The sequence below is a fragment of the Dioscorea cayenensis genome, chromosome 6 (genome assembly GCF_009730915.1).
Source record: "Dioscorea cayenensis subsp. rotundata cultivar TDr96_F1 chromosome 6, TDr96_F1_v2_PseudoChromosome.rev07_lg8_w22 25.fasta, whole genome shotgun sequence".
NCBI classification, from domain to species: Eukaryota; Viridiplantae; Streptophyta; class Magnoliopsida; order Dioscoreales; family Dioscoreaceae; genus Dioscorea; species Dioscorea cayenensis.
In genome coordinates, this window is record NC_052476.1 from 13,974,580 (window position 1) to 13,999,004 (window position 24,425).

Genomic DNA, 24,425 nt, shown 5'->3' on the forward strand with positions numbered 1-24,425 from the left:
TATAAGCTAGAAATGATATAAGAAGGTTTGTCGAAGATATGTTGCTTTCAAGCTAAAAAGAAAGAAGAAGCAAACCCTTAGGTAATGGAACAAGCATCTTTCTTTGGGATTGATCGATTCATAAAATGCAAGAAAGAGATTTTGGGAAGGGAAAAAGATGTGGGTAGGAGATTTAAATCATCCAATGACCCACCTGTACTAAGCTTGGATAATTCCCAACCCAAATTGTTTTCTTGGAGACCAAAGGTAAGATGGTTGGACTCTCCAACAAATACTCCACCCTGGAAAGTAGATTTTTTGTTTAAGGGAAGTAGCTATGCAATTTCTAGTTGTGAAAAGCATACTTTTTTCAAGCCTCCATTAGGTAAGGAAGAGGGTATGTCAAGCTTAGTGATGTAAAAGAAGCGCATCTTGGTAGGCAACCCAAGTTTTACATTTCTTCTAGCTTAGTTTTTAATTTCTACAGAAATAAATGTTTATGAGTGTGTGTCAATCTTAATTTTAGTTGGGAAATTGGACTTAAATTAAGGAATGGAAATTTCTGTGTTGGTATTTTTCTGAAGAAACTCTGAAGCCCACATGGGGGTGTGGAAATTCCACACTCCAGTGTACATTACCCACACCCCCATGTGGGATAAATTGGGGCCATTATTCACCTTCTTCATTTACACAACCCTTCATCTTCCAGATATACCCACACCAAGAGTCACATTTCTTGGTTTCTCAACCATTTTTGCTTGGCTATTTAAAGGTTTAGAAGGTTTTTGCCGGCCATTACAACAAGTTTGTGATTGATATACCCTTTGCATAACCGTAAGTGCACGGGTCGTATAGGTAATAAAGCTTACCCTAACGGGTTAGGTAGTTGAATCCTAAGGGACTGTTATAGATCTCGATACTTGCTCAATGTCTAATATCTAGCTAACTCAAGAGATTGGTTGAAACTATTTTAAAATAATTAAAGAAATGCAAAAAGAGAAGGAAGAAGAGTGACATGGTTTGGGTTAAAAAGACAATAGTGGAAACGACAATACCCCAGATTATTCCCCTTGACAAATGTGTCTTCACTGCAATTGCAACTACAGGAAACATGCAGGCCAAATCAATACTCACGCAGCTAGCGACAATTCCCATGTTGAGTTTTGCAACGTACAACATCAAGCCAATCAACACAAAGATAAACAACCAAGTTAAAGAAGAGGGAGACCACAAGGAAACTCAATAATCAAAGCAACTAAAATAAGTACATCACAAGTCAAGGATCATAATCCGGGGCACCGAATGATGGTTAGCCCCTCATGGTTCTACAATGCATCAAAAAAAGCAACAAGAGAAAGAAATTCTATCCATAAAACATCCTTCTTGCTTCATAATCCTCGTCAAAGAGCAATCTATGATGATATTGTTGGCATTCCTTGATAGGGATGCGAGTATACGTACTGATTGCATTATAAAGTGTGCATAAGTGCAGAGTGTTGGTCCACATGAAAGAAAGTTAATACTAGTAATGGCTCAAAACCCAAAAAATAGCCTAAAAGATCGAGTAGTGTGTGTGTGAACAAAACCAAATAAAAACAAGAAAATATGGGAAAGAATAGGAGAGAAGTGAAGGAAGAAAGCGATGTCCGGGCATAGATTTCCTCTAGTGTTATGAGATACAGGACAATAGTTGTCTAAACATGTAATCCTATTTGAACCGAAAAGTTTCTAGAAATTGTATTAACACTCTATGGAACCTTATTGTGGGCTAATGACAATCTCTTAAATAGATAATCTCCCCTAAAGAGAGATTATCCCTAATTTGAATACAAAGCAGAAATGCAATTTCTCCTAAAATCTACTCCACATGATTGCAAAGAGCATTGAGATTATCACTAACCCACTCAGAAGGATTACGGGAGACATATTCTCCTAGATACCCTAACCAAAGGTGTACCACTATCCTCTCGAATTGTGGCAAAGTCTATGCTAGGTGGGGATTTATTCTCATCACAAATGCAAGCAATACCAAGTATGATAGCAAGGGCTTTTTCCTCGTTAGAAATCAAGCATTCAATCACACAGTTAGACTCAAATAGATATGATTACAAATGAGAAATCAATTAAAGTATCAAAGATCCAAAAACCAAAGTCAATAATATAAACCCTAGAGTTTAACTATGCCCAAACATCTACAAATTAGCCATCCATTAATGGAGGGCAAGCATTAAAGATACAAATAATGGAGTAAAACATGAAAACCATGAAAACCCCATTTTCAATCCCTAGGATGAAGAATCACCGGAGAAGTTGCTTGACAAGCCTCCACACACACCACCAAGATGTGCTTGATGGCTACGATCTTTAATCCCCTTCAATGTAAATCTGAATCCCTCTCCAAATCACTCCTTATGTGTTGGAGATTCAGTCATTTTTCATCCCTAACCTCGCCTTTAAGAATCGTCCCCAAAGAAGAAAAGAATAGAATAGAGAATACCCTAAAAATTGTCATAAGTTCTATTTATACCCAACTATTTATGGGTTACTTACGGCTTTAAGGGCTAGGCTGTAAGGTCTTCTATATGTGTTGTGGTCCATCTTACATCTATAAGCATTGGACTGTAAGCTTCACTATTCTACTTCTTGCGACTGCCCTTATGAACGTATGCTTTGGTCATAAGCTCCTCTAGATGGTCCTTGCGGGAATCCTTATGGGCATAAGTCTGACCCGTAAGGTCCTCTGAATTGGCTCTGAATCCCTCTTATATTCATAAGTATGCCCGTAAGGTCTTCTGGAATTGACTTAAGACCGTAAGCTACCCGTTAGCCACCTAGTTTGCCTTGTCCTTGTTATAGTGATGTCAAGAGAGCTCCAAATTCATCATTTGAAGTATAAAATAATTCTTTTGGTTCTCTCTCATCTTGAAGTGTTGTTATAACCCTGTAAATGTGAAACACACTAGATTTAGTATTGAATTCGATAATATGATCTTAATACATTCCGGATGAGAGTACAAATTGGTATAAAATACATGCATGTTGTACACTCATCAAATTCCCCCACACTTAAGCTTTTGCTTGTCCTCAAGCAAAAAAGAAAACATTACAAACTAACAGGGAAAAGTGCAAGACCTCGGGTGCTCAAGAATTGGGGAGTTCCACAAGTAGTTCGAGTTTTCACAATACAATAATTCTAAAACTTCAAGTTCCAAAAATAGTGAACACTCTATTTAAGATTATCATTGTGTGTGTGTGTTACAACTCTCTACTTCACTTACTTCGACCTAGAGAACTTCACTAGCGAAATTTCACAAACAACTTCTTATTCACATGGTGGAAGCTTCACACATCTCCTAAGGTAGCCTTTTTTCCCGTGAGCGCTCATCGAGCAGCTTTTACGCTTAAGAGAGTTAGCTCTTTCCACATCTTTTAGTAGAAAATGTTAGCTTTCACTCACCTAAAGAGGTAGTTCTTTCTCTCATTAGGGTATACATAATATCTGACTTATCGAGAGTAGTTTCACACTTCTAATAGGGTTAGGGCATACATAAGCCTCGACCATAAGTCTCTCTGAATGAACAATTATGAGGTACTTATGGCCATAAAGCATGACCCGTAAGGGTACATCTCCTTTACAACTTAGGTTACGACCATAAGAGGCTTAATACTGTAGTCTGTGAGGTTCTCTATTTCACTATTACAGTTTATATTATGGGAATAAGTCGCCCGTAAGGGACCTAGGTTGTTTCCCATGGAGGTTATAGGCCATAAGGGTTTAAGGTATACCCGTAAAGTGTTATGGATAACACTAACGGTCTCACTTACGGGTGAAGACACCCATAAGAAACCTCTAAATTATGCTCACCCGGACTTACGAGCTGTAAGTGCTAGGGATGGCAATGGGTCGGGTCGGGTGAGGGTATTGCCAAACCTGTACTCGCATGCGCTACCCCGCCCCCATACCCGAACCCGAACCTAAACTAGATGGGTTTTCAAAACCCCAACCCACACCCGCACCCGATGGGATAATCGGGTACCCGCAAGGATACTCACCTTACCATGACCCTATTTAAAAATATTTAAAATAAAATCAAAATATAATGCAAAAATTAAAAATGTCAATCACAAAATAGACAAATTCAACACCATAGAATGAGAATTTAAAAAAACCCTAACAAAAAAAATCAAATATATATAATTAGAGGTTGTTAATTGAATTTTGGGTCAGGTTTGGGTTCCAGTTCGGGTCGAGTATCAGGATTCCCATATGCGCACCCGCACCCGCACCCACTTTCTAATAGTCTGGATTTACTCGAACCTGACCTAAAACCCGGTCAAACTAGGCTTTACCTGTCACACTCGGGTCAGATCGGGTCGGGTTGGGTTTGGGGATTATTGCCATCCATAGTAAGTAAACCCATAAGGCTCTCTGGACTCTCCTTGCGAGGTGACTTACGGGCGTCTGTAAAACTCTCTGTTTGAGGCTTAGGGCCCTTCTTACGGGTGTAAGTAGCCTGTAAGAGTCCACTAAGTAACTCAACTAGGGTATTACAACTTCAAGTCCACTAAAAAAAAAATTGAACATCAGGTTCAAAATATAAAGAATGAGTTAAGCATCAAACCAATTATCAACTATAAAACATAAAAGTCAAAAAAGTTCCAAATATAAGTATAACAAGCTAAGTAATGTGAGTTTCAAAATAAATAAATATAATACTCGTGCCAAATCGAATTCATAAGTGACTGTCCTCCTAAGAGCAACAGTTGGGCTTCTCCTACTCGCCACCAGTTCGAGATGACACAAGACAAGGAACACAATGAAAATAAATCTCAAACGCAGCATAAAGCAACACCCAACACTCACCCAGCATAAGGTAGTCTAGAAACATCCCTAAATCTTCGCCATGGCCGTGGCTAGGTTCAGGGCCGTCAGGTACTCATGCCCTTGACGTTGACCCATTGATTCATCGGTTGGTGACTCTGGCTATCAGATAAATATTCAATCAGGGCTCTACACTCCCACTTGAATCTAACCCTCATAGATAATAATCGGTCGAGCACACCACCTCAAAAGGCTAGCCGTAAAGACCACCTACTGCTGTAGGATATCGCCATACAAACTCAACATAAACGCAACTCCATACTGAATACAATAGCCAACAATAACCATCAATCAACAAAACCTCAGCCATTTTATTAGGAAATATAAAAGTACAAGAAAACTCAAGCCTTTAACACAAATTGATTACAAAAATCCAATACAAGCAACAACATGGAAATTCTTTCATTTTGACAATCCAAAATGAATTCATGCTTAGATTACACAAAATCAAAGATTTCACAACAAATCCCAATTTTCACAAAACAAAGATTTTGCAAACTCCTTGAAGGATATCAATCACAAATCCAATGTGAACATTCAAACACCAAATAAGACATTCAAGATCTTTAACAATAATAACTATAATTCACCAACATGCCACAAGTATAAATCAATAAATCTTTACTTAAACCATGATATAAATATATATATATATATATATACAAATCTAGCTATCGGCATTCTTCTAATAAAGCTTTGCTTTACAATCCCACTCACTGAATTGGTGATTTGTCTTCCTTGCAAGCTAATCCTTTGCCTCGAGCCAACGCTTTTTCTCCTTGCCAAAGCACAACAACCATCAACAAAGATTAGCACATAAGCCAAACAAAGAAACCATAGGTTTCTCTACCAAACAACCTCAATCTGCTCTAGGGTTTCTCAACTAACTCTTGAGGTTGCTAATGAAATTCTAAAGGTTTAAGCTTCTCTCTAACCCAAGGAAACCAAGTAAAACAAGGAGAACTCACATGTACTACAGTAACTCCGAAACCTAGGAAGAAAAAGATTCAAAGATTACTCTAGATTGAAGCCATACAAAGCAAGAAAGCATTCCTCTCAAGATTCACCAACAACAAAAAGACGGAGAACAAGAAATCAAGCTCAAAATCAAATTCACAAACCAACCCTGATCCATTCATCCAAAAGAAGAAGAAATGAGAGAATGGAAGATTACCTTGAGGAAACAATGGATTGATCTCTAAGCTGCCCAAACAAGCCCAAAAACTCCTCCAAAATCAGCCTTAAACTTCAAAGAAAGATAGAAGAGAGGGGGAGGAAATGAGAGGATCTTGGGAGAAGAAAGCAATGAAAAATACCTTAAAAATGGCTTAAAAACACAAAGCCCGTGCGTGTGCCGCCTGGTGTGTCGCCCGCACAGTGGCCGCACACCTCACTGCCTGGGATGTGTGGCCTGGTGTGCGGCCCACACACCAGGCCGCACACCCTCCTACCTGCGGTGTGCGGCCCCTTATGCACAGGGGGCCGCACACACCCCAGGAGTGGTTATGCAGCCTGTACACATCCCACGCACGTTTTAAACACCCGAAAAACATCCCTAAACTCTCGACAAGAAGCCTCGAACTACAAAGAAGGAGGACTCAACTAAGAAATCAAACAAACAAACAAGAAAAGATTGAAATAAACTCTCTACACAAGAAAAGAAAAAGCTGAGACAACACAACAATGGTGCTAGGGACAGTGAGACCGTGCTCTTCAGTTTGTGTAGATCTCAGTGAAGTGCATAGGTGTAAGCACGCCCGCGCTTTTAGAGCGTGCTTCTAAGCATGGGTGTGCTTTCTTGGTTGGGTTGAATTTCTCTAAGTCTTGAAAATAGTACGGCCATAAGCATGGGAGTGCTTCCCAACCGTGCTTGTCCTGAAAAGTGCATTTCAACTCCAATTCACACCAAAATTCATCTCTATTCATTCCTTCCAATCCAAGACCTAATTATCTACATCATTTAACAAATATATCCCAAGTAGCATCGATTTATAATAAAAGAATGCAAAAAGACAAGTAATTCATGGAACAGGGTATATGAAAATGTTTATATAAAATGCACTCATCAATGATTCATCAAAATAGAGAATTCATAACTTGAAATCAAAATCAAATGTCAAAGATACCAGTTTTAAATGAATCAATAAATGAGCCCAATACCTTCAAATATTAATGTGTTGAAGAGTTCACAAGTTGCAAAAGTTTCACAAGCATGAAAGCCGAGGCTTATGAAAAGTAAAATTAAGTTGGTGATTCATCAACATAGAAAATCCACAACTCAAAATCCAAATCAAATCCAAGATGCAAAAAGCTTTACAAGAATGAAAGCCGAAGCCTATGAAAAGTCAAATCAAGTTTGTGATCCATCAACATAGATATTCCACAACTTGAAATACAAATCAAATTCAAGATGCAAATTCAAATGTACAAGACACAAATTTTAAATAAATCAACAAATAAGCTCAATAACCTCAAGACAGCAAAAGATAAAGGGTCGAAGAGTTCACAAGTTATAAAAGGTTTCACAAGCATGAAAACTGAAGCTTATGAAAAGTCAAATCAAGTTTGGGATCCATAAACATAGAGATTCTACAACATAAAATCTAAATCAAATTCAAGATGTAAACTTAGATGTCCAAGATACAAGTTTCAAATATATCAACAAATGAGCTTAACGGGCTCAAGGCATCAAAAGTTAAAGAGTTGAAGAGTTCACAAGTTGCAAAAAATTTCACAAATACAAAATGGCAAATTTTCTAAATCATGTTCAAGACGCACATTTCAAAAAAATTGACAAAGACCAAAAGTCACCAAAAGTCAACAAAAGTCAAAGAGTGCTTTTTCGCAAACTAGTCAGAAGGAGATGAAATGCTACAATCATCGTTTACTTACGCACATAAGTCTAAGTTGCTTCAAGATAATTTTAAATTTCTTGAACTCTCAATGGAGTGTATGAACTCATGTTTATTGAAATAAATTGATTGACACAATTTGTTTTCTTGTTCACAATTATTTCTTAATCAGAGGTTCCTGTAATAATATCCAAGGTAATTAACATTAGGGGCTTGCCCTTTTATGGAAGTCATGAACCCACAATCCCTTGAAGTCTAAAAAAAATTATAATTTTATTTGTGATCCGTTATTTTTAACCAGTCGACCCTAATTAAAGGCCAGGTGAGAATAAGGGAGCCTATAGTCTTCAAATATATATAATAATGTAAATAAGCAATATGGAATTCTCATATATTTTCTACAATATTTTTCATTTTGTATAAGAACTAAACACAACCTGGTTTACTATATCATGTTGTAAATAAATTAAATTACACTACATAATGTAAATCATATCTCCAGTCATCGGCGGAGTGTTGGGGTGTGGGCCGGGATGGAAAATAATAGTTTTATTAATTTAAAAAATCTATATTACCCTCTATTTTACAAAATTCTCCTTATATAAATTTTTAAAAATAAGAAAAACCATTCAAAAAAGATAAGCTTATTTTTTTATAATAAAAATCTAAATAAATAAATAATTTAAAATAAAATAAGTATTTCTCATATGCAGTTGGTTTTCTTTTACAAATTAGAATTGATAATCTATAAATATTATTATTTATTAAATTTTATTATTTAATCTTTGACATTCATAAAATTGGTTGTATAATAATAATAATAATTTTTGTAAAAATATTTTGTTCCACAGCATAATTTTCTATAAATTAGTATATATACTATATAAAAAAATAAATATTTTAGGAAAATATTTATAAAAATATATTATTTAGTTTTTTCAATTTTTACTTGGATTCAATAAAAAATTTTCATTTTCCTCTAAAATTTTTTTTGGCCCCATAAAAATTGGGTAAATAACCTACATGATTACTGACCTATGTGTCAATTCATATTTTGGTCACTAAAGTAAAAATAATTATATTTGAGTCACTGAACTTATTAAATTCTTCCAATCAAGTCACCTAATTAAGCGGCGTTAACGGAAGTCTGAATTGGATTGCCACCTCATAGCCAGCATCACCTCATCATCAGCCGCATAATCTTTTTCCACTGTTCTTTTGAGCCTTTCCTCTTCTATTTTATCCATCTTTGTGCTTCTTTTTTTTTTTTTCCCCATCTTCTATCCCTAATTCATGTTCACTTACTTCTTAAATTCCATGGAGGACAAGGTAACCAATTGGAGCACTCCGCAGAATGCTGGTCAGAATGATGGTCAGAATCCTGACATCATGGATGAGGAGGTGGAGGTAGGTCTCCTTTACCCAATTCTTATCCTTCATCTAAGCAATGATATGAGTATACGAAAAAATTTTACTTATTTTTAGAAGGTTTTGTTTGCAAAATACATAAATGATACCCTAATTCAATGATACCATAATTTTACCAAAAATATTAGAAGGTTTTGGTCTCATTAGGTATGGTTGTGTTCTCATTGTGCATGACTTAATTGATTGTGGGAAGACAAGGAGGAGGGGGTGTATAGGTTTTTAATGGGTTTTGGTACATGATTTTCCATGTTATTTTTAAAGAAGATTTTTTTTTTTTTTTTTGGTATGGGCGTATAGTTTTTTTTTATTAGTATTAAAGAAAATGCATACATTTGTGCCTTACCTTGCTGAAGTTCTTCTAGTTAAGTTTATTTTTTGTTGTCATTATAGTTTAGATTCTTTACACAGTGGGAATTTGTTTGTTGTCATTTGTTCAATGTGAGAATTTTCATGTCTATATTAATTTGATGTTTTGTTATTCCTTTGTGCCTTACTTAAGTTCTTCTAGTTAAATGATTTTTTGATGTTATTATAGTTCAGATTCTTTACATAGCAAGAATATGTTTGTTCAATGTGAGGATTTCATTATTGTATTAATTTGATGTTTTGTTATTCCTTTGTGCCCTGCTTAAGTTCTTCTAGTCAAATTTTTTACTTTGTTGAGTGATATAAAATCATGCAAGTTGATCCAAGTTCTAGTAATTCAGCCATTAAGAGTAGGGTGTTTGGATGTGAAGAAGATGCTATAAGTGAGGGCAATGATTGTAATGTAGATTGTGAGTCAGGTTCTATTAGTCATAATTCTGACATGGATGACGACGATGACCAAGTTTTTGAGATTCATCTTGATTTGGGCATAGAAAGTGATATGGGTGGTTTTACTTGTACATAGGATCCTTTACTAGGTTCTATAATGGAGTCTCATGTGATTAGCATGCAAATGTAGATGAAGAATCTGAATATGATAATTCAAGTTCTTTACACGATGAGGATGAATGTGATGACTAGGTGTATGCCCTAGGATTAGATGGAAGGAATTTAACAATGGTATAGACATGGGCAACCCCAAACTAGCAAAAGGAATGGTCTTTTCTAGTAGGGATGCAATGAAAGAAGATGTCAGACAATGTGGAAGAAGGAGTAGATATAATGTGAAATTTGAAAGGAATGATAAGAATAGGGTGAAGGCTGTATGCAAGGAGAATTGTCCATGGCTACTTTATCGATCTAAAATGAACCCTAGAGATATTTTGGATAACACATGGCAGATTAAGACATATGTTGGTGAGCACAGTTGTCCCAAGCAGATGAAGAACAAAAATGTGATATCCAAATGGATGGCCAAGCATTACTCACACAAGTTTGCGAATGATCAAAATTATTCAATTGCATCATTACAACAGGATGTAAGGATTGATTTCAATTTGAATAATCCCATTGAGTAAGTGGCACAGGGCTAAAATTGTAGCATTAGAGTTGGTGTTAGGGAATACAAAAGAACAATATGCAAAAATATATGATTATTTGGTAGAGCTTAGGAAAACCAATGTGGGGACCACTACCATTTGTTTTCTAGATTGTAGACTATTCTTGAGGATGCATATTTGTCTCCAAGCCTGCAAGAATGGGTTCAAACCTGGTTGTAGACCCATCATTAGCCTTGATTCATGCTTCTTAAAAGGATACTATAGTGGACATTTAATGGTGGTTGTAGGAATTGATGCCAATGATTGCATGTATCCTCTTGCATATGCTGCTGTTGAGAGTGAGAATTTTGAGTCTTGGTGTTGGTTCATCCAGCTATTGATACAAGATTTTGAGATTGTTAATTCCTATCACTAGTCATTCATGTCAGACAAACAGAAGGTACATAATTTTCTCTTGTTTACCTTTTCCAATTTTTTAAACCTTAACTATTAATCTTGTAGACATTCTATTTATTAAACTCTATTTGGGTAGGGACTTCTTAATGCTTTACTTGAGTTGGTGCGGAATGTTGAGCATAAAACTTGTGTAAGACATTTGTACACCAACTTCAAGTCTCAAGCCACTAACAAAGGTAAAGCATTGAAGGATTTCTTGTGGAAAGCTGGCAGAGCAACTTAAAGATATGAGGATGTAATGTTGGAAATAAAGAATTTATCAGAGGTTGCACAAAAATGGTTAGCAGATAAAGACCTAAAGTATTGGTCCAAGGCCCATTTCTCCACCCACACAAGGTGTGACATGTTGTTGAATAATCTGTGTGAGTTATTCAATAAGTATATATTAGAGGCAAGGGGAAGACCTGTGCTAACTATGATGGAGACAATAAGGACCAAGTTGATGCAGAGGATTGCAATGAAAAAAGAAGCAGCTAAAAAGTATATAGTACCTCTATGCCCTAAAATTCAGAAGAAAGTAGACAAATTTATTAAAGAGTCAAGTAGGTGTTGGGCTAAACAAGCTGGTGGTGCAAAATACCAAGTTTAATGTGGGTCTTTAGATTAACATGTGGTTGACTTTGATGCACACAGTTGTTCTTGTAGAAAATGGGATCTCACTAGAATTCCGCGTAACCATGTAGTGGTAGTGATGTTTACCACTGAAGAAAGACCTGAGAAATATGTCCACCTATGTTACCACAAGGAAACACAACTACACATCTATTCCAACTTCATTCAACCAATCATAGGGGCAAAACAATGGAGTCATGTGGAAAATATGGAGCCTATTTTACCACCATTGCTGAGAAGGCCACACAAAAGTAGAAGGAAAAAGGCAGATAAAAGTCACTGCTAGATAATTTAAAATTCCCAAATCTTGAGTGCAAATCAGTTGTAGAAAATGTGGAAATACAGAGAACAATGTAAGGACATGCAAGGGAGAAGTTGGTGCTAACAATAGAAGAACTAAATTACCTGTAAGTTCTACACACCTTCTTTGTACATTGTGCTTTATTAATTACTAATAGTTTCTTTGTTTTTTACAGGTTAGAAAAGCCAGTACAAATGCTCCAAGGCAATCTACAAGTCAACCTGCAAGTCAACCTGGACATTCAGTTACTATCAGATGGATGCCTTATGTAAGGATACCATTCCAAACATTATATTATTGTGCTGTATTTTTTTTTCTTTTGTTGTCTTTCATATAAAGCCAATACCTTCAATGAATTGTATTCCTATTTATAGGGTTCTTCATAAACTCTAAGACAAACGAAAGCTGGAAGGATACAAGAGGAAGCAATGGAAGGGGTAAAAATATATTATATCTTGGATTGATTTTCATTAGTTGTTAACCACATATACTTTATTTTCATAGGGTTGTTCTCAAATCATAAATCAGATTGGATCTCAAGGAGTACAAATCAATGTTGGAGGAGAGGTAAAAAAAATCTATATTGGTCCTACATTTCAGCATTTGGTAACCCTATATTTTACTTTAACAAGGTACTTCTCAAGTTATAAATCAAATTGAATCTCAAGGAGTACAAATCAATGTAGGACAAGAGGTAAAAAAAAAATCCTATATTGGTCCTGCATTGATTTTCATCATTTATTAATCCTATATATTTTACTTTCACAGAGTTCTTCTTAGGTCATAAATCAAATTGGATCTCAAGGATTACAGGTCAATGCACAAACAGAGGTAAATAAAAAATTCCTATACTGGTTCAACATTGATTTTCAAAATTTTCAATGAAGTAAGCTTTTTTTTTTTGCCACTTACTTCTCAGGATTCTGTTCACATTAAAAATCAAGAAATATCTGAAAGTATGCATGCGGATGCAAGACATGAGGTAATTTATTTTATTTATTTATTTATTTATTTATACAATTCTCTCTCATATAAATAATACCAATTTCCCCCTTTAAAATCAGAGTCACGCTCCAATTAAAGTAAACCATACCAACACAGTCACAACCACAAATTGTTATGTGGATGCTTGCTGTAAGTTCCTTTTTTGGTTATCCTTTTCATTTTTTGCCTTGAAATTTTTTCAGCACTAAGCATTTTTTGTTCTTTAGCTTGTTCACAGGGTTTTTCACAAATTGAAGGCCAATCTAGTTTTCAATCTGTACAAGTAGTGGGAATGCAAGAGTCTTCTTTCACTGATTGTAAGACAAGAGATCAAATTAAATAAATTTGCTCCTCATGTGTGTGTGATATATATATATATATATATATATATATATATATATAATTTTTTTGTAACTCAGAGGCCTACTCAAAGTCCTACTCTATTTGAAGAAACTAGAACTACTCAACCACATGCACAAACTATTAGGTGGATGACTGATGTAAATTCATTAACCTTGAATTTTTTTTTTCTAATGTATGATTGTCTTCTGCTTTGATGAGTTACATTATTTCTAATTGTTAAATAGGATTCTTCTCAAGTTATAAACACACATTAACAAAGACAACAAGAGAGACAAGTGCTTTCAAGGTATATGAAAGATTTATCTCAAGTTGGAAGCAATGCCCAAAAGGAAAGAAAGGTGGTTGTCAAGGCTCTTACAAAAAACAAGAGAGACATAAGTAGGAGTGCACATGAAGAGAAAGACTGTTGCTGGGAAGGCTGTGCACATTTTAGGAGTGTTAAATGAGCAAATTGTTTTTAGCATTTTTGAGAAGTTTCTTTGTTTTTTCTAGCAAATGTCATGTAAATTTGGTTGGATGTTAACTTGTTGGAAACAGTTTGCATAATTCTACTAAATTTTGTGAAGACCAGAATTTTGCTCAATGTCATGTAAATCTGGTTGGATGTTAATTTGTTGGAAACAGTTTGTATAATTTTACTAACTTGTTGGAAACATTATGTTTTGATTATAGAATAGACAAATTCTAAGGTTGGATTACAGAACAAATGTCAGAACACACAATTCTCCATATCACATAACAATAAAAGCTTCCGATTACAAAACATACAATTATTTTGTTACAAGAACAAACAATTATTTGGAATACTATATACAAACAGAATATTTCAAGAAAATCTAGCTTGAACACCATCAACATCTTCAACAACTTCAGCATCTTCTTCAATTTCTATAACAAACTCAACTGCTTTGACACTAGTGATGAATCCCACCTTGATTGCTTATACAAACAAAATTGCCACAAACTCCACCATTTTTGCTAGAATCGATACTTTACCATTCAACCAGTCTAAGGTTTTGGAGGGGAAAAAAAGAAAAGAGGCGCGAGATAAGGGCGCAAGAGAAGAGAGAAGAACAATTCCTGCCACGTAGAGATGAGGGCGCCTGTGAGGTGGCAACCAGCTTAGACTTCCATTAATGCCGTTTGCCTGGGTGACTTGATTAGAAGACTTTAATAAGTTCAGTGACTCGAATAAAATTTTTTTCTACTTCAGTGGCCAAAATAGAAATTAGCACATAGTTCAGTAACCATTTAGGTCATTTACCCTGAAACATTTTTCTGGCTCTGCCCCTGTCTATGGTCACATATTTGACATACAAAGATCAGAGACAAATGATACAAAAATTAGCAATTCCATGAAAATAATTCTAAAATCTAAAACCAAATTTTCAGAATTTTCTTTTAGCCATAGATAGATAATTGTCAAGGAAATTCAACGTATAAATAAATGACGACATACTTTACAATTGAATAGACAATGATAGATAAGTAGCCAATAAATAATTAATGGAACTGGCAATATTAAACCTTTTCAATTCTACTAGAGTTCGTGATATACTTTATTCAAATATCAATGCATGTATATATATATATATATATATATATGTGTGTGTGTGTATCAAGGACCTTTCTTGGGCAAACGAACCTAAAAACATGATCTAGCTAATAATTAAACCCATTAGAAAATTAAAAAAAACTAAATAATAATACAATAAAATTCTTATTAATTACTCTGGAAAACCTAATGGTGATTGCACAACGCTATAATGGGAAAGCCATTCAATCCATGCATAATCATAATATCGACCTGCATATATATATATATATATATATATTACCAAGATGATTGATTAGACTTTTAAAAAAAATGATTGATTAGACCGCTAAAAAAGGAAAGGACATGTGCACAAACCTCGGCGGAGTAAGTGAGGATGGGATTCGCACCACATGGGTACTAAGACCACCCGCATACAACCACTAACACTCCCAGAAATATGCCCTCACTCATGATTCGAACTCTCACCACTTGTGAAGAACTCTAATGGGGACCCAACTATCAATAGAGCACTTGGTCATCTGTAATATCAACCCAACCCAAGGTTAACTTTACAATCTTTAGAACATGAAAGAGCTCCTATATATTATCTCACCATGCAATATGGCAATGATTGAAAAAACTACATACTACCATTACATATCAAGGATGAGAAACAACACCTCTCAAAGGGATGAGAAACTAAATAAATGAGAGAAAACCACAACATCCTCAAGAAACTAGCCGCATACCTGCAATGTAGCATGCCAAAGAAGCTTGAGGCTTTGAAGGAGTCCTCTAACTGTATGCAATGTGTGGGAATATTAACCTCACCTCCCATTGTATAGAAGGGAGGAAAGGCTAAGCATTGGGTTGGCGTCCTAGGGTAGCTCTGATAGCCATAGAGGGGATTCTTTTTCCAAAGAGCTAATCTAACCAGGTTTGTCATCTTAAGAGAAAATGGAGGTCTATGCTCCAAGAATGATAGTGAAGAGAAGAAAATTGAGAAGACTGATATTAGTGATCAATAAAAAGGTGGTGGAAAAAAGAAAAAGAGTTAATGGTGAGGGTTTGAATGAAGTGTAGTGGAGAAGAGGAAGAAGAAGAAGAAGAAGAAGAAGAAGGAAACGTTGGTTTTATTTTAGGTGGAATCCACGTGCATTAGTTTGGAAGGAAAAAAACATTGGACTATCCTAACGCATGCATTGCATGGTGTTTAAAATTCATGGTGTTCACATCTTAGAACTGAGAAAGTGTGAACTAAACAGAAGGGATTAAGAGAAAAGAATAATCAATCACGGCGCATGATGGCGTATGGACTAATATGGTTTGTTCTTGTCTGAATTTATAGAGTGGTTACCAATTACAAGATTATCTGTGAGCTACTTTTTATCATAAGAATATAATGATGAAATGTTAGATGGATTTTTGCCCTATACTAAACAACACTTTGATGATCTTAATTTATTTTCAGTGAAGTTAATAATTCCCATGCTCTAGTCAACATTATCGTTCCCACCACGCAATGTTTTTTATCTTCAGCCAATGCAAGACAACCATCTTAAAAAGATAAGATCCTTATCTTCAAATTGCTATATATATATATATATATATTAGGTATATGTCTTGTCATGCTCTTTCTGTATTAAACCCAAAACTATCCCTTCGAATTCCATTCCAAAGCCTCACAAAGAAGACAAGATGGTGAACATGATGATAAGAGCTAACTTTCTATTATTGTTTCTTTTGATAGCTTTTGCATCAAGTTCAGTGAATTCTCAGTTACTTTTCCAGGTATTTATGTATATATATTATCATTATCTTATTGTTGTTGAGTTTGTATTAGTTTGTATAAGTTTGCATATGATACAATAATATGATAAATTTGGGGATGTGTAGGGATTCAATTGGGAGTCATGGAAAAAGGAAGGAGGGTGGTATAACTCTTTGAAGGATCATGTGGCTGATATTGCTTCTACTGGAGTTACTCATGTCTGGCTTCCTCCACCTTCACATTCTGTTTCCAACGAAGGTTTCCTAATATATATATATATATATAGGCGAGAACCATCATTTAAAGAAATCTTTAGATTTCAAATGTCGGCACATGCAGTAGACGTTGGATTTTCATATGACGGCTATGATCCATTTATATACAGTATTAAGCTGTATACAATTAAATAGTTATTATACACAATAAATTTATATTGTAGTTGTATAAATAATAGCCGTTAGATGATAATTCCATAGTTGTCAGTAAACATCCATAGTGACTAATGCATTTGCTCAGTCCACAAAAGATGTTTATTATATATATATATATAGTTGTTAAAAACATCTTTTAAATTTTCATGCTTATTTCTCTCTAAATTTTATAAAATAAGTTAATAAATAAATAGTGAATTTTTTGTCAAGCACCAACAATCTCTTAGTCTATTAGCGCCGAGTCTCTTGCATAGAGTATGTGCTACAGTAGGGTGAATTCGAATCTCAACTCATATAAAGTGAGAGAATAAATGTGTTGAGGGATTACCTATGTGGCTATACACATCATTGACGTGGCTTACTCACATATTCACATTTTGTAAAAGAATATTTTACCAAAGCAAATCACCGATTTGTAGTGTTTGGAATCACTTGTGAAAATAATTGCCCAATCTATGTTATTTAAAAATGTCTTGATCGATGTTGTTTTGTACTTCTACCAAAACTTTAAGTTTCTAATTTTTGAAAAATTATCATAATTACTTTATAAAATAAATAAATGTGTTTTGAGGTTGTTTCAACGGATTATTTTCGCAAAACTGCGGAATAAAAACTCTGGATAAAAATTAACATGCTTGGATTCACTTATGGAAAAAGAATTTATAAAATTATTAATTTTCATTTATTTTCATAAAATCGATGAAATTGGTGCTTATTGTAGTAGCACTTATGCTGGTTGAAAAAGATATAATACCCGAATTGGTCCCTCTACTTTTCTCTATTTCCTTTTGGCCCCTCTACTCAGAAATCTTTTCCACTAGCCCCTCTACTCTTGAAAATAGCCCAACTTAGTTCCTATACCCTTAATCTCTTTTCATCTAGTCCATCTACTCTTGAAAATACAGCCACTAATTGGCCCATTTTAGAGTAGCAGGGACTACGTAGAACCATTTTCAAGAGTAGAGGGACTAGTTGAGAGCATTTTTGAGTAGAGGGACCGAAAGGGAAGAGAGAGAAAAGTAGAGGGACCAATTCGGGTATTATACCTTGAGAAAAGCACCTAACATAATTTTTTTCTTTTTTTAAATCAAACCACCTTCAGTGAAATTAAACAAACCCTATATTAACCCTTATTGTGTCCGCTTATATGTAAGAAACACTAATTAAATTTTCCAATCCTTTCCTCATATTTCTCATCTTGATCAATCCTCCCTCAATCCATATTATCTTTATGTTCCAATATATATATATATATATATATATATATATATGTACATGCATATCCATATAACACTCCCAAGTACAGGCATCCAAGCATACATAAGGTTTGATTAGCATTTTTTTTTTTTCACGAGAAATGCTTAACTAACGAAATAAGTATTTACGGAAAATATTCAACAAAGTCTATTATTTTCCTGAGGGTTGATTTTTATGAAGTGATATATTAGTGCTTTTCTCGGAAGCACAAGAAAAAATAGATAGAAAATATTATAAAAATATAAAAAATAAAGATAATAAAGAAAAAAATTCAGACATAAGCACTTATTTTCTTAGAGTCAACCCAAATAAGTTCTAAGAAAACTATAAAGAGCTTAATCAGACATTTAAACATGTAGCTTCTTAATTTACTTGCAGATATACTCATAAAAAGTTCCAAAAATTATACTTACACGTTTTTTTTATATAAATATTGGCTCTTATTTTTTAAAGAAAAAAAATATAGCAAATCCAAACATACCAGTAATTTTGAGAAATCAGTTAATACTAAATGGATATTACATAAAATTTCACTTATATCTTTTCTAATAATACAAACAAGTTTTTTTTCATATGTATGATAGATTTTACTTATATTTTATATTTTAAAATATTTAATAGTATGCATCATAACATCTAATTAAGCAATTTGCATTCAAAAGGAAAAATCTTGATTAAAATATATTTTTAAAAAAAAATTATTTAGTATATGTTTTCTAAGCATGCTAATGCATGGCAATGAGGGCCTTATTCAATGGGCTAGCCCAATTTTTGGTGTTTACATTTTTTTTTTTAAATCGTTTTTAAAAATATGAAGTTAAATAGCACTGAATATGATGAGCCCATATGGATTTAACCCTTGGATATACATCTGCAAAATTTTATATTTTCATTCATCTGTTTGCAGCTTATATTTTTAAATGATTTGTTTTTTTACATTTTAACCTTTAATAATTTATAATATAGTACTCACAATATAGTTGTTAAATGTTATTCCTGCTCAATATGTTGGAGATAATAGATGTTAATGGTTTAAGAAATTAATATCTTTTTAAAGGATAGAAAGACCTTGTCCCGCTAGGGATGGGGCTAAAAACTTTTTATGTAAAGCCATTTTCTATTAAAGATGAAATTTCATAAAATATATCTAATTTAATAGCTTATTCAAGATATGCTTTTTTATCCTCCTTTTCTTTTCATTTATTCTTCATAGTTTTTGACATTTTGATAGTTATTTTGCTACTGTATTTGGAAAATTGGAATGCAAATAGAATTTAAAACTATATTATTATTTTTTTGAACTAAATACCTTCATTGGTAGTATTTTTAAATTTAGTAGCATGGGTAACCATAATAGAAAATTATTTGTCAAATTAAGTGTTTTTTTTAAAATAAACCACCCTAAATTAAACGAAAGAGAAGTGATATTTTAAGAAAAAATTGATTGAAAAAAATTTTTAATTTATGTTCATTATTTTGAACTTAATGCAGGTTACATGCCAGGAAGGCTATATGATCTGGATGTATCAAAATACGGAAACCAGAATGACTTGAAATCATTGATCCAAGCATTCCACAACAAAGGAATCAAAACTGTAGCAGACATCGTCATAAACCATAGATGTGCAGATAAAAAAGATGGCAGAGGCATATACTGCATCTTCGAAGGTGGTACTCCAGACAGTCGTCTCGACTGGGGCCCGACCATGATTTGCAGGGATGACACCGCATATTCTGATGGCACCGGCAATCTAGACACCGGTGAAGGCTTTGCAGCAGCTCCAGACATTGATCACCTCAACATCAGAGTGCAAAATGAGCTCTCAGACTGGTTGAATTGGCTAAAATCTGACGTTGGTTTTGATGCTTGGAGGCTAGATTTTGCCAAGGGATACTCAGCAGATATTGCAAAGATATACGTCGATCGAACCAAGCCAGATTTCGTGGTTGGAGAGATTTGGAACTCATTGGCATATGATGGTTCAAAGCCTGCATATAATCAAGATGCACATAGGAATGATTTGCAAAGGTGGGTGAATGCAGTGGGTGGTCCTACTACAGCATTTGATTTCACAACCAAAAGGCATCCTTAATTCTGCAGTCCAAGATGAATTATGGAGATTGAAAGATTCCAATGGGAATCCACCAGGATTCATTGGGATTTCACCAGATAAAGCAGTCACCTTCATTGATAACCATGATACTGGTTCTACTCAGCGGTATTGGCCTTTTCCTTCTGATAAAGTCATGCAAGGCTATGCTTACATTCTCACACATCCTGGCATCCCATCCATTGTGAGTTTTATTTCTACCCTTTTCTTTTTTTGTTTTTCTAAGAATTAGTTATTGAAAAGCCCCTAAACAATAAAAGTAGGAAACTTTCTAGTATATTAGTATGACTTACTAATTACTTTCAGGTTTTGATTATCAAAATATCTGGTTGTAATCAAGAACCCATGCTTTTAAGAAGCACTCGTTCATTATTAAAGATAAAGATTCTTAAAATCAATGACCTAAGAGTAGGCTAGGAGAAAAACCTCATGGAGTTATAGGGAAGTTAACAATCCTTTAGGGATTTTCTAATAATTACAATTCCGGGTTCAAATCCCTCCCCGACAGTACTATTCACTATACTGTTTATACACTGTTCACCCGGGATTTTAAAATGTACATATACTGTACATCCGGGTTCCAGTACTGTTTGGTACTGTTTATATTTATATAAAAAAAGTCACTTATCTTCTATTATTCAAAAATAAAATAAAATAATTACAATTTCCTAATGACAAAAGATAAAAGAGCGATGGAAGAAAATAATTTGTTTGGATTAAGTAAATCATTATAAAATCACATAAACGCAAATGATGAGCTAACTAGATCCATGTTTAAATTGATTAAATACTAAGCATGATATTGCAAGCACATAAATTTGTTTCTCTTTCATATCTCATTAAAGAATTAATATGGTGTGCTACATTTTTATTGATAGGTGATTACATTCAAAGACCAGATTAACTAAATTAAAGTATTATTTTTTAATCTTGCAATAACCCATATATATAAACAAGGGGAGCTAGTTCATGAATTGATAGAGACTTCGGCTACTTAATCTTAATCAAGTGAGTTTTTAATTTGAATTCTTAGATATGCCAAAAAAATAATATAAATTAGTTTAAAACTAGTAGCTGCATGACTCGTAAGAAACCATAATGTTAAAGACCAAATAATAATAATAATAATAATAATAATAATAATAATAATAATAGTTATTATCATCATCATTATTATTATTGTTATTATTATAATAGATAAACCCATATATCAATTTTTAAACTTTGGGTTCCTTCTCCATATATATATATATATATATATATAATTGGCAAAAGTGTTTTTTTATTGATTCATAGTATCATTGTCTAACATATCTAATATTTATTTGATTTATATCGAACTAATACAAAACATTTAAACATAAAGAATTTTGCTATAACAAATCTTTGTGATTAAATTGTGCAGTTCTATGACCACTTCTTTGACTGGGGCTTGAAGGAGCAAATAAATGCATTGACAAAAATCAGATTTAGGAATGGAATTAATCCAAGAAGCAAGACCAGGATCATAACATCAGATGGTAATCTTTACTTGGCAGCAATTGATGAGAAAATCATCACTAAAATTGGGTCAAGATATGATGTTGGCAATCTGGTTCCTTCCAATTTCCGAATTGCCACATCAGGGAATGATTATTGTGTATGGGAGAAAGCATGATTTGAATGCTGAGCTTTTTCATCATAAATATTTATATAAATAAAAGCTTTCTTCTATATTAGTTACTATAAACAACCATTCAACAATTTTATTAAGTTTGCTATATGGTATAATTTTAATTAGTAATTAATTTTGGTTTATATTCGTTATAGTGGAAATTTGACACATGGCATTAATGAATTCGCTATATATTTCCCATTAATTAAAGTTTAAACGACTTGAACAAACATCATCGCAACATTATAGGGCTAATTAACCCCATAAATATGCAAGACATAATTGTCTCTCCAAAGTGTGATAGAGATAATGTGACTTCATAAAAGTTCTTATTAATTTCCAATGAAAAATGGTAAATTCAATACTGAATGAGTAACACAAATGCATTACTCAAATTTGACTGTGATCACTATCAAAAAGGTATTCTTGAACTTAATATCCATTTTCAATACTAAGCATTTTTAGTTTTTATAAATTCAATACTGAATGAGTAACACCAATGCCATATATTGAATTTTTTCAATATCAGTTCAACATACTTTTCCTATAATAACCATAACTATCTAGCTTTCTCCTAGAAAATCTTCACACCCAAAATCTATTTTGTTAAACTTATGTCCTTCACATCAAAGGACTTAGACAATTCATTTTTCAGCTTGTAAATCATTATCAATATCTTGTCCAACAATTAGCATATCATCAATACATATGACGAGAGAATAATGAAATCATCACCAAATGATCTAAAACAAACACAAGAGTGCAATTCTCTTTAAGAAATAACTCACCATGAAACATTTAAGCTCTTTTACCACTACCTTAGCGCTTGTTTTAAGATACACAAGCTCTTTTCAATTTCCAAGCCATATGTCTTTCCCTTTAACTTAAAATCCCTCCTAATGGTCCATGTAAATCTCTTCTTGCAAGTTACTATACAAGACTACAATCTTAACATCAAGTTGATCAACCTCAAGATTCAAGTTGGCTGCTAGTCAAAGCAAAGCCCTTCACCGAACAACGAACTTTATACCTTATGAACTTGTCACCATCTTTCTTTAACATGAACACCCACTTATTATTAAGTGACTTTTTACCTTTTGGAAGCTTAACTAGCCCACAACTGCCATTTTACTGCATAGAATCCAATTCTTCTTGTGTTGCTTCCAAACAGCACTGCTTTTATAAACTAGATTTGTGCATCTTGATATCTCTCTAACTCCCCCTCTTTAGTATGCAAAAGATGTTAATAACTAGGATGGCAAGTAGATGGTATATGCACTTTAGTGGATCAATGAAACTAATTAAGGCTTTATGTTCTCAGGTAAAGAATGTTGCTCCCTTTTCTCAATACCCATTGCATTTGGCTATATAATGTTATTACCACCACCAGCCAACAACCAAATGGTCTATTGGTATACGGGTCGCTGATAGATCTCTTCACCGAGTGGTGAGAGTTCGATTCTCGACTGAGGGCACATTTCTGGGAGATGTGAGTGGTGGTTGTGTGCGGATAGTCCTAGCGGCCATGTGTGCACAGGCCCCACCCTCACTTGCTCCACCAAGGCTTGTGCACGCCCCTGACGGTTTAGCAGAGCTTTCGGGCTGTCTGTTCCTCTTGTCAAAAAAAATGTTATTACCACCACCAACTCATCAGTACTTGTAGTTGCCTTATTTTTTTTATTCTTTTATATCTCAACAAAGTTTAGGTAATTATTATACTCTCCGAACAATGATATTCATGGTTGATATAGTTAGTCAAATATTTTTTTTTTTTTTAACAAAATATAAATTAATACTAATCCCTTCTTTTAAAAGAAATTTACAAAATTGGTAATTTAAAAGTTTCATGTGTTGAGGTTGTCATAAGTACCACTTTAACAAAATATAAATTAATACTAATCCCTATACAAAAGTTTATTTGATAATATTTCTTTGAAAGGAATGCACTGGGGACTTCTCACAAGTCAAGGCAGTGCAATTCCCCACTTTGAATAAATATACACCATTTCATGTGTTGCTATAGTACCATTTCATGTGTTGCTATAGTCGTTGTACATGTGAGTAAAAAAAAATTTATTCAAGATTTGATGTGATTCCTAATCCTAATGAAAAAGCCAATTCTTTGACATTACACTTTGTTTTACAGATACTGTCAGCTTTACCAGCACCATTATCAAAACCCTTGGATTTGGGGACCCCCTTTCCCTTGGTTTATATTTTACCTAGACAACACATATGACCATATAGCCGTTGCAACCTACAACATAAATTAAATGACTTCATTTACGAGGGTGATATCATGTTTGACCTTTCATCCTCTTACAAAATGAAAATAAAAAAAATCCCCTCTGTGGCTTATAAAAGGTCAGTGGAACAATGA

The 24,425-nt window shown here is 33.9% G+C and overlaps 1 protein-coding gene across 1 annotated transcript; it reads left to right on the forward strand.

Moving 5' to 3' along the window:
* Nucleotides 1–16,510: 16,510 nt before the first annotated feature.
* LOC120263323 (alpha-amylase isozyme 3C-like) lies at nucleotides 16,511–22,114 on the forward strand. Its single transcript, XM_039271185.1, is given in 5 exon segments — nucleotides 16,511–16,612; nucleotides 16,718–16,850; nucleotides 19,772–20,358; nucleotides 20,360–20,575; nucleotides 21,797–22,114. Coding segments are annotated over 5 exon segments (1,281 nt in total). The 5' UTR covers nucleotides 16,511–16,519; the 3' UTR covers nucleotides 22,049–22,114.
* Nucleotides 22,115–24,425: the final 2,311 nt, after the last annotated feature.